Genomic DNA, 19260 nt, shown 5'->3' with positions numbered 1-19260 from the left:
CTGCCAAAGCAAATAGACCCAAAGGTGAGACTTATTTATTTTGGGCTTTTCCAGTGTTTGTATCTTTTAGAAATTTCGACCTGCACACATACATTTGGGGGTGGATATAGTGTAACAGTTAACTAGGCCGACATCACAATGTTCAAAGGGTTGACCTAGAAATTAGTTTGCCACTGTAAAATGCAATAACCCACTTCTTTATGAATGAGTATGTGTTCTAAGTGGCTAGAAGCCGACATTACTGATATGCAGGTGGTTGAAGGTTCATCCAATCCCACACGCCTCTTAGTAACACTTTGAGACCTTTGACCTTCGTGTCGTATGATATTCCGCTGTTCATCTGTACCTCTTTAATAGTTCACAGCAAAAGTGAACTCAATCAATCAATCAGGGATTTATGTAGTGCGCTACTCACCCGTGAGGGTCTCAAGGCACTGGGGAGGGGGGCGGGCAAGCTCTGATTCAGCCAAAGAGCCAGGTCTTGAGGCTCTTCCTGAAGGTGTGCAGAGTGGGGGGAACGTCTGATGTTGAGGGGGAGCTCGTTCCAGGTCTTTGCCTCGATGTAGTAGGCTCTTCCGCCCGCTCTGCGGATGCGCGGGTGTTTTGGCGAGGGTGAGGTCAGCGGAGCGGAGATTTCTCTTCGGCACGTGGAAGGAGATTTTTTCATTGAGGTATTGGGGTCCAGTGTTGTGGAGGGATTTATAGGCATGAGTGAGTAGCTTGAAGGTTACTCTTTTCTTGACGGGGAGTTAGTGGATGTCTCGTAGGTGGTGGGAGATGTGTTCATGTCGTGGGATCAGAGGATGAGTCTGGTGGTGGTGTTCTGGATGGTCTGGTGTTTTCGGAGCAGGGATTTGTTGATTTTGGTGTAGAGGACGTTTCCTTAGTCCAGTCTGCTTGTTATAAGTGCGTGGGTGACGATCTTTCTGGATTCAAGGGGGATCCATTTGAAGGTCTTGCGTAGGATGTGGAGGGTGTTGAAGCACGTGGAGGGGACAGCATTGATCTGTTGGGTCATGGTGAGGGAGAAGTCGAGTATGATGCTAAGGTGCCGGGCATGGTCCATGGGAGTGGGGGGTTGCCGAGGGCGGTGGGCCGCCAGGTTTTGTCTCATGCTGAGGGGTTGGGTCCGAGGAGGTCTGTCTTCTCCTAGTTGAGCTTCAGACAAGATGCAATGTCTTTCATTCCTTCCTGGAAGCTGAGTCTGGTGGTGTTGGGTTGCTTCGTGAGGGAGAGGATGAGCTCGGTGTTGTCGGCATAGGATACTATGCTGAGTCCATGCTCTCTGACGATGGTGGCGAGGGGGGCCATGTAAATGTTGAAGAGCGTGGGGCTGAGCGATGATCCTTGGGGTACTTCACAGTTGATCTCTGTGGGTTCGGAGAGGAAAGGCAGGAGTCTGATTCTTAGGGTACGGCAAATGAGAAAAGAGTGATTCAGTCGAGGGCAGTTCCCTGTATGCTGGCGTCGTGGAGTCTGGCGGTGAGAGGGCGGTGGGAGACGGTGTCAGAGGCTGCAGAGAGGTCTAGTAGGATGAGGGCCGCCGTGTGGCCCTTGTCGAGGAGAGTGCGGAAGTCATCTGTGGCGGCGAGGAGGGCGGTCTCAGTGCTGTGGTTACTGCAGAATCCAGATTGGGAACAGTCGAGGATAGAGTTGGCTTTGATGAAGTTCATGAGCTGGATGTTGACAATCTTCTCTATGACTTTGGCCTCGAAGGAGAGGAGGGAGATGGGTCTGTAGTTTTTGAGGCCCATAGGATCTGTGGAGGGCTTCTTGAGGAAGGGCTTGACTTCTGCACGTTTCCAGTTGTCTGGAAATGTGCCGGATTCAAGGATGGCATTGATGGTATGTTGTAGCTCGGGTGCTATGGCGGCGGCGGCTTTGTGGAAGATGTGCAGCGGGCAGGGGTCTGTGGGGGCTCCTGAGTGAATGCTCTTCATGGTCGTGGCGGTGTCTTTGGTGGTGACCGGGGTCCAGAAGGAGATGGTAGGCTGGCTGGCGTCGCTGGAGGTAGGTGTGGTTTCGGTGTCTGGTGTCTATTTGTTGAAGTTGTCGTGAAAGGACTTGATCTTGACCTGGAAGTCGGAGGCGAGTTTGTTGCAGAGTTCCTGGGAAGGAGTGACGTCTGAGGCTTCGCTGGGGGGTTTGGTAAATTCCTGAATGATGGTGAAGAGTTCCTTTGAGTTGGTGGAGTTGACGAGTATTTTGTCCCGGATGAAGGTTCTTTTGGTGGATCTGATGCGTTGGTGTTATTCTGTCATGGCGTTTTTGTAGGTGGTCCAGGCTTCTGGGGTTTTGGTGTTTCTCCATGCTTTCTCAAGACATCTGCAGGTGCATCTGGATTCTCTGAGGTGGTGCTGAACAAGGTGGCTTTCATGGGGCGCTGTCTGTCATAGTGCTGAGGGAGGCGAGCTTGTCTGCGCAGTTGGTGATCCATCTGTGTAGTTTGTTGGCTGCAGAGTTGATGTTGGTCTTGGTGGGAGGGGGTTTGTGCTTCTCTGACGCACATAGTTAATATTGCACTTAACTGTACTGTAAAACGTTGTTGTATTGGCATTTCTGCGATGATAACCCTGGCTGTTACTTTCCACAGACTCCGCTGCACTTAGCAGTTTTAAGCAGAGACCTGCCGACAGTTCAGCTTCTGTGTGAACAAGTAAGTACAGTGACATGACAGTGTAACCATGCAACACGCTCTACATTTTAAAGTTACTAGGATGACTAGAGCCAGGGTCAGATTGGGAAGGTGGGCGTCGGGCATTGGGCGATGGGCTGTGCCTCATCCTCAGCAGTGGGCCATTTTTTTTAGAGCCTCTGTAAACCAGTCCACATAACCTTTTTGTCTTTCCCAGTCACCGTCAGGCCACTGTCATGGGGCAACAGCATCATGGGCACTCCTCTGCTGTGCTGTCAAACTGAGGCTGGGGACAAGGTGGTGCTCTGGCCATTGGGGCATTCTCATCTTGGCCCCCTTACCTCATGTGGTGGGCCCTGCCCAGAAATAGTGTCATTCCCCTGCCAGGCCATCACATGTGCGGTTGGTGGGAGTATGGAGGGGCCAGGTGATTTTGTGGCCACTGGGCCATTCTCACCTAATCCCCCTACCCCCGAGCAACAGCTGTTTGCTTTTCTTGACCCCCTCCATTGGCAGGTCATCGCCATGAGGCTGTAGTGGGCCGGGAAGGGGGTGAGTAAGAGAAGCTGGCCTCGTGTTTTGGGCCTTGGTGGGGAGGGGGACTTTGTATAGGTTTCGCTGTGAAGCCATCTTTTCTAGAGAAAAAAAATAGGATGGAGTGTTATGGTCAGAGTTGCTCACATTGAAACTGGGGAATTAGGTTCAAGCTCCTGCATTAGCTACACATCCTGTGTTTGTGTTTCTGGGCAAATCACTTAATCTCCCTACCTAAAATAGACATTAATTTGATCTTGTATAATGTAAGTGGTGCTCATGTGAATTGCTCCAATGGCTTAGGGCAGAGTTCACACTATTTAAGCCTACAACAACAAAAAAAACACCGACCAGTATCTGCAAAGGCTGGAACATGATAATTAAAGAGGACTCTATAAATATGTCCCTATTGCTTTTTACCATGGCTTTTCTACCTTATTTAACTATCAGTTACAGATCATTAAAGAGCTTATGAACACATAGTAGACCACAGCCTATAAACAGTGTTTCATGTTTAATTACTTTCTCCTTGTTCACTCCGGATATGCATATAAATGTGCCTTACTTGCATTGCTCTTGAAATTTCTGTTTACCTCCATGATTACAATAACTGAGCTGCAGATAATGACAATTTGCGTTCAACTACGACTCCTAGGTTGTATTGGTTGTATACCATTGCCCAAAAGTCAGTAAAGTTTATTAAAAAATATAGGAACGCATTTTAAAGGGCTTTTGCCTTACGTTTACTGTTCAAAGTACATACGAGTGAGAACTTCAGAAAAAATAGCAGCTTTGGGCGATTTTCTTCAGTTTTGGACCGTCCAGGACATCAAAATACCGGTCATGCCAATAGAAAACCGTCTAGGTGCCAACCGTAGCCAGATCATCTGTTGTGGCCCTTGGGCCATTTATTTCTACTCGCCCGCCTAGCCAAACGGCAGTGATTCTAGTTATTTGCCCTATAAGCTTTAAAAATTTTAACTTACTAAACATTTCTGTAAAGAATTGATCCAATGAAACTATCTAAATGGTGATCCATGAAAGGGATGATCCGGGAATGTGGGCCACGTTTTTTAGGAGTGATCCCAATCTGACCCTGACTAGTGCTATGTATGTGGTGGCTGTGATGAGAGAATGGCTGTGATGCGACCTTCCCAACAAGTGACAATCTAGTGCTGTCCTCTGTAGTGTGAGAAGCTATGGGAGGAAGGGTTAGATGTTGGGATGTGTTGAATCCTGCAATGGAATGCTAAGGTCATGCCGGCGAGTTGGCTTCTATGGAAAGGGAGCGGTGACTGGTGGCAACAGCCTGCATTACAAAACTCTGATGCAGTAATGGTGCATCAGTCATTTGAGATGTAACTCAGCTTTTTGTGCTGCTGTTGACTGTTCTGCACAAGGTACTCATTATGATGTTACATCAGATGCTGTTAGATGCCACTGTTTGCCACACAGCATTTTAGCTTTCTAGTCTATGAAGGAATTTTCTAAACCTCACAAGGGGCATGATTGAATTTGTTTATTGTGGCTATAAATGAAAATGTACTAACTGAAATATAAAAAATATAGACTGAGATAAAATCAATTGTTAACATTCCTCATTTGCTTCAAAAATAAAATTTACTTTACTCTATATTTATGAAATTTTAAATTCATTAAAGAATAAATCCTATCTTTCAATGAACCAGTTCCAATACTTTTTAAGTGGTCTCACTAAACCGTGCATAAAAATATCAAATGATGAATGGATTCTATTGATTTCCCTAACAAACGGAAATGCTTTAGTATAATCCGAGGTGCATTCCATGTCCAGGAGATGTCTAAGAGCTGCAGTTGCCCTTTTCTAAAGGGCAGTCGGTGTTTGCCTGCAGCAGTGGGTGGTTCCAGTAAGTACCATTTCCCTCCTCTAAGTTCATATCAATAGGCCCCTGCCTCTGTTTCCAGTTCATGCTTCTTGACATGGGCTCTAGTGATGATTGACTACACGCCTGCCCTTGAGCCGAGTCATTGAGCTGGCTCTGCCTGTTGGAAGTTTTGCGAGATTTTATGCACTGTGCTGGAGGAAGCTTATCTGTGGCTTTGCCTGTATGTAGGTGTGTGTATGGGTGTGTCTGTCGTACTTCTTGCCTCATTACTGCCTCTGACGGTTTTTATGGCCAGGATAACCTAGCTCATCATTTTTAGGGTTACATACATTCTTCCAAAGTCGTAGTTAATTGTGGCACCTGCAATAACTTCATACTTCCCTTCCAGTCCAATATTTGAGGGCGCAAAGTCCAAACAGTGTATCATTTTCAAGACAGCAGCAACAAGCATTGGCAAAGCCAATCAATAGATCTTTGCCAGTACTTTGTGGTCTCTGCTATTGCTTTGCCAGTGCTGGCTGCTTTTAACATGTGCTGGCATTGGCAAAGCCAGTAGCAGTGACCAGCCATCATGAGAGTCTAGTTATTTAACTTTCATGTTGGTCACCACATTGCTTGTCGCAAAGTGGTGTGACACAATGCGGCAGCCTTCTTGAAAGTATAGAAAATAATGTTTTCAAGCTTTCAAGATGGCTTCATGTTGCTTGATGCTACGCAATGTGACGTAACCTGGTGGCCATCTTAAAAGTATTGAAAACGTTTAAGATGGCTGCCTAATTACATCACATTGTGTCACTCAATGAGGCAGCTATCTTAAATATATGAAAACATTATTTTCTAGAATTTCATTATGGCTACTGCATTCTGTTACACCATGTTTGCATTACATTATGTGTTGGCCATCTCGAAAGTATTAGAAATAGTTTTTCAAGATTTCAAGATGGCCCATTGCTGTTATTGCATTTGCCACTGCCAGAGCTTTTTGAATGTTTCGGGCATTGGCAAAGCCAATGGCAGTAGTTAGCATGGCGTAGAAGGGTGGTGGGAGAGAGACGAGCAAGGGAGAGGGCGAGAGGCACAGGAAATTTCAATTGGAGCATATACAGGGCCTCACCTTGCCCACCATCCAGCACCTGGCACAGTGAGAAGGAGTCAAGCCATCTGCGAGGAAGCCTGCAGGATGCTTAAGTTCTTCATCAAGCCTGGGGAGGGGGGAGCTGTGACGGAAGAGGGGAGAGAGCGAGCGCTGTATAAGGAGGGTGGGAGGAGAGAGACAGGGTGGGAGAGATTGGGGAAGAACGAAAAGAGTTTGAGCACGTTCTACACACAACAGAGTTAGAGGAAGAAACAGAACATGCACTCCCATGGAGTGCCAAATGATAAATAAAAGCACACCCCCCACCTTCAAACCAATTGTTCAACGATGTCATCAGTTGAACAATGAAACTCCTAGTCAATCACAAGTGACAGAAAAGAAGGAACAAACACGATGATTCAATAAAGACCAGTGGTCTGAGCTAGACAAGAAAGGCATGCAGTCATAAGCAAAGGATGACCCAAAGCCCACTCTATGTGTTAATGTATTATTATATGCAGGGCTGTCTGGGAAAGACACGTTAAGCTGTCTGCAGCAAGACCACAAAAAAGCACACTTGCCTGCCCAGGCTCTTACAAACATTGTGAGCACCTACGCAAAGACAGAGGAAGTAGACATGGTTCCTTTTGTGTACACTTGAGTGGGACCATGAGGAACCTCTCAAGGATGGCTGCAGGCATAGGTTGCACCCATCCCCCTAAGAGCTCAGTGCTATGCGATACAACATGAGTCCTGCCAGGCTACTGGGTCTATGCAGCGGCATCCCTGACGTCTCCCTTGGGACACGAGGGCTTCACTTGAAAGCCCGTGGAGCCCGTCTAAGTTGCATGCTAAACGTGCCACACCTCCTCAATGTTGCACACCCTGTATGCTCTCCCCCATGCACATGCTTCAGTATTATGGAGCATGTCCTGGGCCACACCCCAATGCAAATGAGCAAACACTAAGATGTTGTACCATGGGGAATTTTAATCTATTTACACAGCAGAAAAAAGTCCTACCGCGCTCGTGCATGGGGGTACAGACATTACAAACAGGCCTTTGCGACCCTATTATGCCCTGTGCCCACCATGCACTACAGGCACAGGTCGGTACCAGAGAAGAAGAGCTGCAGTTTCACCCCTGGCTTTAGGCACACCACAATTTGCTCTACATGGGCTTGATGTGTCGTATTTTACTCCTTTACATTACTCATTGCATTCCACCTCTTTGCTTGTAAAACAATTGAACCATTCCATATGTTTCATAAAAGTGAGGACCTCACGTCCCAGGAAATACCCCAAAAGGTTTTCATGCTGCGTAAGTATGATGGAAAGTGACCCTCTGTCTTTTTTTCTGATGCAGGATGGAGTTGACTTGAGAACTAAAGACAACAACGGGAACACGCCCTTGAAACTCGCCAAGGGACTTAATGATACAAATATCGTTTCCTACTTACAAGGCATCATTTCACGGATAAAAAACCGGAACACAGGGTTTGATTGGAGGTATGGATGACGTCAGCAGTGACTGAGTTGAAGAGAGGGATGGATCCTCAACGTGATGTTATGCATTGGGAAGTGCAGCGTGGGCTAATGCATAGGGAGTCACATCCGCATAGTAATATTCCACTCCATTTCTGCACTGTGTAGGTTGACTGAGTGCATTCAAGGAACGATTATTAATCTCAAACAAATGCATAATTTAGAAAGAAAATATCCCCAAATGAATTTCGGATAAATGAGTTTCATTTAAAAGGTACATTATTGCATTTTCGTGTATGCTGCAACTGCCACCAGAGACATTTGGCACTTTACTTTTACTGAAAGACTGAGGTTTGAGGAATCAAGGCCGATTTGGAGTTTGGTGGACATGGTATTCCACCACAGGTGTGATGAAGTACCCTGTACACCAAACTCTCATCATCGTCCTGATGACGGTGCCCCACCTGCCTCTGCCCTTAGAAATATTACTCCTGCGCATCGACAGCGTAGAGCCCATTGAAATAAGGACATTAGAGTATTAAGGGATGATGCTTTTTAGGTCTCGCCTGACCCAGCGCATGCGCTGGTCTGGCGAGAATTATTGAGAGGGCTCCAAAAAGTGCTACCAGGCCAGCCTAGAGCTACAGTGCATGTGAGCGGGCGCGCGCACCGCCATTACTTTCACTTTCGCGGCCGCTTTGATGTTTGATCGCGATCGTGATCACTTTCGCTTGTTCCGTTTGTCGTTCCTGTTAGTTTTCTCCATTCTTCCTCCATTCGTGGATTCTGATGGCTTGCTCCCATTCTCCCTCCCTCCGTTATCTGTTGGCTTGTTCCTTTTCCCCACATTCAGCCCCAATCAGGCAGTTTTACTATCTCCTGTCTGTCTCCGGTCACTGTTCTCTTCCCCACTCCGTCCCTCCCTCGGATAGCCGCTGCCAGCCCCTCACGCGCACACACTTCCTTCCAGGAGCCCCTTCTCCCTCCCTGGGTATCGGAAGAGCCTCCGCTCGCAGCCTGCCTGCCACTTTCCTTCCGCTTCGCGCTGCCAGTAGGAAACACACCGGCATCTTGTAAATGTACAGGGAATATTAATAGCCCTGGCTGAGATTGGGTATTTAAGTCTTCTCTTATCAAAAAGGTCAGATGTCTGGCATGGCTCCGCGCCCACCCAGCGCTCAGAACAGGTGCTGCGTGGAGTTTCATGGCTGCTGTCCCCTACCGAGTTTGGTACTGCCTGCCGACACCCTGCCTGCACGATGTTTCCCCAGCAGACCCATTCACCTCTACCGTTCCAGAGGGAGAGCCTCAGAGGGTGCTTGCGCGACCGTCCACTTCGATTTATCACAATATAAATAACCTTTTGTGCTGAGCTCTTGTGCACACACACCGTGCCAGTTCATATCACACACGTGCACTTCTAAGGAAGTGACAACAGCGCTACATAAATATACGTATTCATCTACCGTGTATTCACTCCTTCGCAGTATCCCTCACTGGCGCACACTTTTCGTCGCTGCTGCAGTCATTCAGTGCTTCCATCATCCACTCGCTCACTGTGAAACCATCTCTCTGCTATGCATGTTCACTCATGTACAGTCACTAATCCATTCATTCTAGCACCTATTCACTGCTGCACTCACTCCTGCTCACCACTTCATTTGTGTACTCATTCACTGCTTCATGCACTTACACATTCTCTCGCTGTTGCACTAGCTGACTGATCCTCTCACTTTATGCTGCGCTCATTCACTCCCATACACCCACATATTCATTCCTGTGCTTGCTCGTTCACTTCTGCTCTCAATCACTCCTGCATGGGCACACATTCACTCCACCACACCTATTAATTACTCTACACATTCTCTACACTTACACCATACACACTTCAAAATTCACTGCCTCACTTGTTCGCTTCTGTACTCACACTTTAACTGCTACTGGTTCATTCAGTCATTCACTACTGCAATCATTCACCAAGTGCACTCATTTATTCTGGTAGCCTTTCACTGATGCACTTATCCACCCCTTCACTCCCACATTCACATTAATTGCATGCCATAGTCATTCAACCTGTGAACTCATGCATTCATTAATGTCTGCACACTCATTCATCCCTGCATTTCTATCTCGGTGCTACATTCACTTCTGCATGGCTCTTGGGGAAGCCTCATGTCCTGCCGCCTGAGTGCAACCTGTCAGTGCTTTTCGAATTCCTGCCTGCCCAACTACGACTTCTTCCATTTCTTGAAACCAGAAGGTGCCCCCTGCACCCACCATGCCCCCTCCTAGACAGTAGGAAACATTTACTTTACAGCCGCCAAACTGGCAGCGAGAATTTCCTCCTCCAATCTTCAAGCATTTCTTTCTTTCCTTCCACTGCTTTCTTTCCTCCATCAAACTTCTCACCCTTCACACACTCTGTTCTTATTTTTTTCTTTCTTTTCTTGTTAATTTCTCTCTCTTTCTGCATTTCTTTCTCATTCTGTCCTTTCTCCCATTTTTTTTATCTTTCCTAAATTAGTCCTTTCATCATATCTCCCTTTCCTTCCTTCTTTCACTTCATTTTCAATCTTTTCTCACATTTTTCTTCTTTCAGTTGCCAGTTTGTCCAATTTCCTCACATTTCTCGACTTTTTTTGTTCTTACTTTCCTTTCAGAGGCATGTGTATGTTTTAAAAGCCACAGGATCTCCCCGAGGTGCGCAATTTCCTTAAACTGCATTTCTGCTCGTCCTACATCTGTTTGGGATTCTGTATAATTAATACTTCCTACTTTTCGTAAGCCCTCTCCCCACGGTGGGGAAATGAGCTAAATTTTCTTTACTCTTTGTGTTTATTAAAGAATTCACCTTCAATAACTAATTAGCCAGTGTCCCCCTACTGAAGTAATCAATTAGCCCCCATTTCACATGCACTGCCCCCACTCCTCATCTTGGTGTTGTCCAGATTCAGGACTCTTACTATTCACCCTTCACTCCATTCCTCATAGAGGTCTGTTTGCTGTTGTCTTCTCATTTGCACAAGATAAGTACATGTATGTGTGTGTGTGTGTGTGTGTGTGTGTGTGTGTGTGTGTGTATATATATATATATCTCCTACTGGGGGTTGCCAGCAGGTAGTTATAGTTACGACCTCATAGCCAATAGGTCTCGCTTTTGGGACCGTATTAGTATTTAGTTATGCATCAACTGTTGCAAGGCTAAACACTTATAAGGTCCCAAAGGCGAGACCTATTGGCTATGCCAATGCTTGTTATGTCTGTCGCTGCCAGGAAAAACCTGTCAGTACCAGACAGAAAAAAAGCAAAATGACCCCCACACCCTTGGAGAGAACTTCCAGGGTTTGGGAGCTATTAGTTTTTTGTGTCACTGCTGAACCGCCGGTGATCTGTAAGTATGGTGGGGAGCAGTCCATCAGGGTTCCCCCTTGAGGGACATGGGGCCACCTGCAAACTTTAAATCTGCCCTCAAGTCTTTTAGGAGTCTGTAAAACCAGGTGCGGGAAGGCATAGCAACATTGCAGATTGAGGCACATAGAACGAAATTAACACTCTCTCTGGTCTTCTCTAATAGAGGTACAGTGGTCTGCAAGTCCCTTTAAGCATATGCAAATATACTTTCTGTGCTACATTTTTAATAAAAAACAGTAGCACCATGGCTGAATAATCTCAGGCCTCACTCTTTCCACTGCTGTGCGTGCACTAGAATAACAGGTTTTGGTCGTTTATAGAAGCTCACAAGATTTAGACGTAAATACAGGATTCATTGCTCACTCCAGGTCGAAAACAAGATGCAGAGACAGAAGAAAACCTTTTGGGAGTTCACCAGTGGTGGCTGGCATGTAAGGAGGGTGGTTGGATGGGGGGAGGGGGGGGGGACAAAAATCAAAGTAAAAAATAATAATTCAACTTACCTTCCTGACGCGACATCCTCCTCGCTCCGGTCTTCTCCAGGTAGGCAGTCAGGTAGTCAGGCTCCAACGTGGGTCCCAGGAAACTGCAGTAACCAATCCTGACTCTGCTCTCATGCTGCATGAAAGAAGTGCCAGGATTGGAGGGAGCGGCCTCCTTTGGCGCTCTCGAGGACACTGGGGCCTTATGCTGTCTCTAACCCAGCGGTCTAAGACAGCAGGGTTAGAGATGTTAAAAATGCACATGTCTGGCTGGCCATCGCAAGATTGCCGGCCAAAAAGACATGTGCACTTTAAACTTATAGTGCCCTGCCAATAACTGCTTTCTGCTGCTGCCTGATTGGCAGCAGCAGAAATATCCGCCACACCCTCCTGACGCTCGCCTCGGGACAGGGTTTTGAAAAATAAAATGGTAATAAATTAACTTTATTAAAAAAAAAATTTCCATCTTTAGGGGCAGTTTTTTGGTGGGGCTACGCTCCGCCACCTTAAAGGAGGAGCCGCCCCTGGAGTTCACACAAGGGCAGGTTTAATGCTTACACATTCAATTTCGGGAAGTTTGAAGGCAAAGACTGTGGGCTCAATTTAGAGTTTGGCAGAAAGGATACTCTCTTGCAAACCCTATGTGCCAAACCCTCAGTCTGTCCGCCTGATTTAGAGATAGGCAGACATTATGTTTTACAGCTCTCGTTGGCTCCGGCAATAGAAATCTTCCTCTGATTGCCAAACAGAGTAGGAGCCAATGGAGGAAGGACATTATACCACCCACCTTATTTAGGGTTGCCTGCTTAATGTCTTTGTTTTTTAATGACCATCACCACTCGGAAAAACCTTATAATGAGGGACAGAAGAGCAAAGTAATGAAACTTCCCAGAGTGTGAGGGTCATTAGTTTTTTGTCCTTTTCTGAAACAAACTCCCCATTTGGCAGTTTGCTTCTGAAAAACAAAAATTAATAAAAGTTTGGTGAACTGCCATCAAAACCAACTGTTTTGCACATTTAAAGGAAACACTGTGACAGAGGTTCCTTCCAATGTGCAGAGATGACCGCTGAGCTGGAGGATATCTCTGAATTTGATAGATTTAGTCCATCAGGATGGCAGAAGCATTGTTTTCTGCCATCCTGACAGATGGAGTACTGTGTGTCAAACACTAAATCAGGACCTATATCTAATCACTTGATGACCTCTCCACCAGGCCAAAAATATTTGAATACATTATCTGGATTTATCATGGTATCTTCCACATTGGTTCTTTTCAGTGTGAAGTTTATGTATTAGAGATAAATAGAACATTGCAGAAACCTAGTATATTCTGCCAGAAATTGCAGGTGCCATGTCCGTTTTGATAAAGAAATGGTTGTAAATTATTAGGCTGTGAATAACTTCGAAGAATAAATGACAGCGAAGTGGTCTCTCCCAGCAAGGCCTGGGCGGTAAATTCCTTTCCGCTCGCGGAATTTGGGTAATTCCGCGTTCCACGGAGAACGTGGAATTGCATAAAATTGGGCGATCCGCGGCATTTTTCACTTATTCGCACTTTCAAAATGCGTGTTCGCAAGATATTTCCCCCCCGAGCACGCAAACAGCGTTCGCGAACAGGAAAAAAGCATTGCAAATGGGCAGAACAAGCAATTCCGCAGGTTTGCGGAATTTCTGCGTGCTTGCGGAGATTTTTTACCGTTTCGCGGAGCTTTGCATAGCACGACTACGCAAATTCCGCCCACCCCTACTCTCAGCCATGGCTTTCATTTGTTTCTTAAGCCAAAGTCATACCATATGTCCTCCCCATTCTCATAAAAGTGAGCTGGAACAGCTACAATTCAAAGGTCAAAGGGAAAGGTCAGGGCAGTATGTTCTTTGCTATGTTGTGGAGGCTTAGGGCCTGATTTAGAATTTGGCGGATGGTTACTCTGTCACATACTTGACAGATATCCCATGTGCCTTTTTACAAATGCCATGGTATTTAATGCACTTGAAATAAGGCAGGCGGGATATCCAGCCCATGTGTGAAGGAGTAACCCATCCACCAAACTCTAAATCATGCCCTTAAGCACATAGACAGTGCATGGAGTCTAACGTTTTGGGTCCAGTTGAGCGCCATTAGCTTCCTCTCCTAGGTTCAGTCCAGCAAGGTGTCGTGAGACTGCCATAACATTTTATTTAGATTCTGTGGTGCCCAATGAAAATTACCTGAGACTATGAGCTTCACAGTCCACAAAGCTTTCTCTTTTCTTGGAGGGAATGCATGTTTCCACGACAACAGAATCCTTGCTTACCTGACATTACTGGCCTCAGTAGACCGGCTTGGTGAAACACTTGAATAACATTCCCTTGGTTTGGTCTTTGCGCGTGGAAATAAGACAGCAGCGGTATCGTCCTGGTAGGAGACAATGAAGCCATACTCCGAGAGGCACACTGGTGAAGGCTTCCAGCTGCCACAAATAAAAAAACAATACAATTAAAAGATAGCCCACAGAAGATCTAACATGAATTCATAAAAGGGAAATATGTTTTGCCTCCCTGCCACAGGATTAATGAAAGTCAACAAGAGATATCATTAATGTGGATGGCTATGAAAGTGTATTTTTATCCAATGTTGAATGGTTAAAAAGTCTCCCATTGTGCTTTCACTGGTATCACCAGTTCAAAGTTTGTTAGACCTGACTCAAATATATGGACTTATCGATGGGTAACAGTGAATTAGGAAGATATTTTTCACTAAAAGGTTTTGAGTGACATCAAAAAGACAACAAGAAGGGACATTGAGTTGTCTATGATATCACTCAAAACCCCAAGGTGAAAAACATCTGTTTTATTCATCTTTTGCTCATCTATAACGATATGCTACATATGGCCCCCAATATTATCTGCCCTAGCTTTCAAGTGCAATACAGGGGAAGAGGAGTAATGGGGGAGCCATGTATAACATGTGTCTCCGTCCTGTCCCAAACGCAAAAACAGAAACCTGTCCTTCTGCGTCCACCCACCACTCTCCGGGTCTTTTCTCCTTCACCCCTCCTGAAGCTGTGCTCTCTGCCCTCCTTTTAACAAAGAGCATACGCTACAGTGACCGGCTCTCTGCCAGAGCAGCCTGGAATTACTTTATTACCTAAGAACAGTGAGAAACATCCTTTGTTTCCCACTGTTGCTGCATTATTGCAGTGACAGAGCAGATTTCGAATCTGCTATTCGTAATAGGGGCTCTCGTTAAAAACCACACATAAAAATGTAATTATGTGCCCAGAAAGAGTGCCAAAACAGATAGCATAGGGTACTCCTGCCAAAGTATACATTTGGGTGCAATTCCTCACTGAGAACATGGATTTGTGCTGTGGAATGTTTGGGCCTGGTGATACCATGGAATGGAAATGCACCTGCAAGTGTCATCTTAGGTCTTTTCGGTAGTGTTGGTTCCAAAATTAGTCTGGAAAGGGCATGAAGTTTTTTGTGGAATGTCTGTGCTTGATTTTACCAGTGGCGGCGCCTCCGCTATAGGTCTCTGGATCAGATGGCTTCTTAGTTTTGGATGGGAATAGTAATAGCCGCTAAGTTTCAAGATTTGTGGGTGTTCATCATATTTGCAATGGGCACATCTCTAAAGAACATCTGATTTCTGACCCCAAAATCCTCACTAATGGCTGTCCCTCCAGCAAGTGGAGAATCTACACCTGTGCCTGCAAATTTCTTGATTTTTGCAATCGGAATCCATCATTTGCGGATGCAAACAACATTGTGGGCTTCAACGCGTGATTTAGGTGCATACCAGGATTTCTGAATCCTGCCAAATATGGACCTGTCCGAAGGCGCTGCTCTCCGCAGCCCCCGCATCCCTCTCTGGTGCAACCAGACGCTTCCATCCACACTAGTCCAGAGAAGGGGGTGAGGAGGCATTTGCATTTTTTTTTTTAAATGACTGGAGTTTTATTTCTGTAACAAAACCACCACTGAGGAGGAGTCACAAATGTTGACCGTCAACGCAAGGCCCGGTCCCATTAGAAGAGATCTACTGTGAACTGTAATGCTCGTCACAGCTGCAAGGAGACAAACATTCGAAAAGGTGCAAAATGTCCGTTCATTTTCTTTTCAGTACTGTAATTCTGCTGACGACAGCCCGCAGAGAAACTCCATCCGCCATATCCTCTAAGGATCGAAAGAGACTTTTCAATGTGATCTAAAAATAGATCATACATTCAGATTTGCTGTTTGGCAGTTTTTTTAGCAGCTCATGTTTCGCTTGGATGTAATTTGTTCCTTACTAGAAAAGAACAGTAATGTAGTAATTCAGTCCTTCAAATATCATTTCCAGTAAAATATTTTACGAAATATTTGTATTAAAGAAAGAGGCTGCTCTGACGTATTCTCCTTGGGTCAGGTTCAAATCTTGGTTTGTGCATTTTGGTCCCGATTACCGAATGCTTTGCTGGGCGCACAGTTGACTCCAGTCCGTGCAAAAGACAGTGTCAGTTTAATAACCATCCCTCCCCTCCCCCGTCTCTTGCAGCTGTCTGTCACCTACATCTCACCTGTCAACCCTCCCTAACTCTCTCAGCGATTTGTATTAGCTCTCAACTGTCTCCCTCTCTCTAAGGGATTGCATCCGTTTCTCTTTCCTCCTTCACCTATCTCATACTATCTCTCTTAACACAGTCTTTCCTGCCTGTCTCTGAATTGTCTTTTTCACCTGTCTCTTTTACCTGACTCCTTATAACTTCCACCTCTCACACCTCTCACGCCGTTACCCATCTCTTTCCCTTTCTCACCTCTCTCTCTAGTTATCTAACATGTACCAGTCCCGTTACACACCTCTCTCTCATCTGCCTGTTACCTCTCTATCACATCTCTAGATTATTGCCCCTCGCTCTGCAGTCTCTTTATGAATTTTTTCTCACCTGTTCACCCCCTCTCTGCTTAGTTGTTTCTATCCCTTCTCTCTCACATGTACCTCCTCTTTGTCTCTGTCTCTCTCTGAGCTGTCTCACACCAGCATTTATATATCACCTTTCTTACAACAGCCTCCTACTCTCCGTCTCTGTTTCCTTAAACCGCTTCCTACCCACCTGTCTCTCACCTAACTTTGACATGCCTCTTTTTCATCCGGTCGCCCTCTCTGCAATGTTTTTCTGGCCTCTCTCTTTTGTAGTTCTTTTCTCACACCTGTCTGCCCTCTATAGCTATGTTGCACTTTTCCCATCTATATGCATGTCACATCCATGTCTTTCCCTCTGCCTGTCAAATTTCTCTTTTCCCCACTGGCTTAAACGTTTCCCTTGTTTCTTTTTCGCTAACACCTGACTGTCTCTCTAACTTATATCTCTGTCTCTATTGTAATTTTCTCATCTGTCTGTCACATCTCTGTCTCTGCCTGTCTTAAACTTCTAGCTTGTCTCTCTCACACTCCTCTCTGTCTCTATCTCTCCAACATATATTTGTGAATCTTTCCATTTATCTCAGTTGTTTCTTTGTTTTTCTTTCTTTTTGTAGCTCTCTCTCACGCTCACACTCACACCCACACACATTCCCTTTTGCTTCTGCATCTCACCCATCTGTTGTGTCTTCTTCCTCTTTTCTGGTCATTCTGCTGCTCCCTCAGTCCTCTCTTAACACTTCTTTTCTCTCTACTCTCTGCTGTATTTCCCCTCTCCCTCATGTCCAGCGACAGCAAGAGACATGGAGGTGCCTTTTGCCGGCCCTTCTTAATCAGCAACAAAAAAATTATGTTGCTAGGTAAACACAACTAAAAGAAAAGAGCTCAGGAAAGCCCAGTTTAGCCTTCCTGACACTACTTTATCGATCCAATAGGACAGGGTTCTCAGGGGTTGTGCCAGGGGTCGGAAAGGGAAGCTAGGAAACACAAATGTCACTCCTGGTGACCCCCTAAATGACGTTCATGGAGAGTGGAGGGAAGAGAAAGAGCAGAAACAGAATTGGAGCATGTTGAGAGAGAGCTGAGGGGAAGATGTGGGTGCTTTGATAAATAAGCAGATGGATGAGAAAGAAACAGCGGTATGAGAGGGAAGCAGGTATGAGGGAAATCATAAAAGCAATACCTAACCTCTTTATCCGCCTTGCCTTATTGCCGGATTTGTAACTGCATGATCTCCCTTTTCATGCTGTCATCAGAGTAAAATGTCTTGTGACATCACTTCCTAGGATATTAGGTGAAAGTTCGTATGCTGTCACTTCCTGTGATGTAAGTGGGGGTGGTCAAAAGGCAAGTCATGTCACATCTGCTACCCCATGGATGTTGGTGAATCAACGTCCATGCCTTTGGCAGCACTACATTTGGTTGTATTGTGCAAGAGCCCAAGTAGCCTTCAATAACTGAGGGCTGTAATGCAATCAGGAGGTGCTAATGGCAGGCCCTAGTTCATAGAATCAGTACCTGCCGACGGAAAGTACTACCACAAAAAACCCACCATGAGTTCTACTAAGTGCTAAATATTTGCATAGAGGCAGGATTGTAAGTATCCTGGGAGGAAGAGCATGGGGTGGTCATTGAAAAAGCAGCGCTTAATGTGAGCCGGGGGTTTCCGGTGCTCAGCACTGTCACTTAATTGGTGTCCGGTGCTTGGCACCGACACCTAATTGTCAACACCATACTTAGAACAGTCCACCACATGGTGACGCTGTTCATCTAATTTAGAGATGAGCAGAACAACGGTAGTCTATTATAACTACATAATACATTTAAGTTGCTAATACCTGCCTCCCCAGCCATTTCTTTAGCTTTGGTGACCTGGAATAATCTGAACTGTCGCATTTTCAGTTGTTTTGGCATTGATGACAAGGGTGATGGGTGGTCCAAGCTGCAGTGGCGTCCTGGTCAGAGCCCTGGCACTTCATATTTTATAAATTAAGCACTGGAAGGCAGTGAACAGTGAACACTTCAAATGTACAACGTTTTGCTTTTAAAAAAATGTACACAAAGCTTTTCCACAAACAATGTTGTGCACTAGCACTTAGTCACTGAAAAGTCTAGCGTAAGGGTGCACTTTGAGTGTGAAAATCACCCACATACTTCCATACATGCATGGAGGAGGTCATTTTTCAACCTGGAAAAATCTCTTTCTGGTGGAGAAAAAAGTATGCAGCCTGATTATGCATTTTGACAGAGCACTTGATTTTTCAGATGGTCCCTATAAGCAATCGTTGGGTAGCAGTAGTGCTGCTGAAAATCTATGAATGCGCTCGATTTTAACAAATACTCCTGGGGAATTGTTAGAATCCCAGACAAGTTAGAAATCTACTTGATACAACAGAAAACATCTATGGTGAGGGGATTTCCAGCCTTCAAAAATATGTTAGTGAGTCATTCATTTTGTGTCTGGTTGTATCAAAAGAACTTACCTCCTAGTACCATTCTGTACTGCTAGCACTAAGTAGAACTTCAGAGCTGCCTATCTGACTGCACACCCACCTCATGCGTAAATGAGTGATAGGCGTATTTTTCTGAATTTTACCATGCTCATCAGATGTCTGGTTTACATTTATTGGTACAAAAGGGGGTGGTGATGGACGGAGCATCAGAACCAATCAAACACTCACACCCAGTCAACAGATCTGGGTTTGATCCATCACCGTTCTTTAGCCCACTCTGCCACCCCAGATCAGACATGGCCATATGCAAATCAGTCTGACCCTGTGCCTCATGGGAACAGTCCAGCCCGAACTGCCAAGCCATGCCTTCCCTGGACCGGAAACAAGCTTTCTAGGACCGGTTTCTGGCATTTCAGCCGTCTTCAGCCAGGTTTACAT

The 19260-nt window shown here is 45.6% G+C and overlaps 1 protein-coding gene across 2 annotated transcripts in view; it reads left to right on the top strand.

Annotated features, from left to right (window-relative positions):
• Nucleotides 1–19260, top strand: part of LOC146862333 (uncharacterized) — a 228593-nt gene that overhangs the window by 164243 nt on the left and 45090 nt on the right. For both annotated transcript variants that reach the window (XM_085641535.1, XM_085641534.1), the window contains exons 5-6: nucleotides 2594–2656; nucleotides 7475–7617. In XM_085641535.1, coding sequence (XP_085497661.1) covers nucleotides 2594–2656; nucleotides 7475–7617 — 206 coding nt within the window. The remainder of the gene's footprint in view (nucleotides 1–2593; nucleotides 2657–7474; nucleotides 7618–19260) is intronic.

This window comes from Triturus cristatus, chromosome 2_2, assembly GCF_964204655.1.
Source record: "Triturus cristatus chromosome 2_2, aTriCri1.1, whole genome shotgun sequence".
NCBI lineage: Eukaryota > Metazoa > Chordata > Amphibia > Caudata > Salamandridae > Triturus > Triturus cristatus.
The sequence above is the reverse complement of the archived record's forward strand: the minus strand, read 5'-3'. Positions and strand labels throughout refer to the sequence as shown.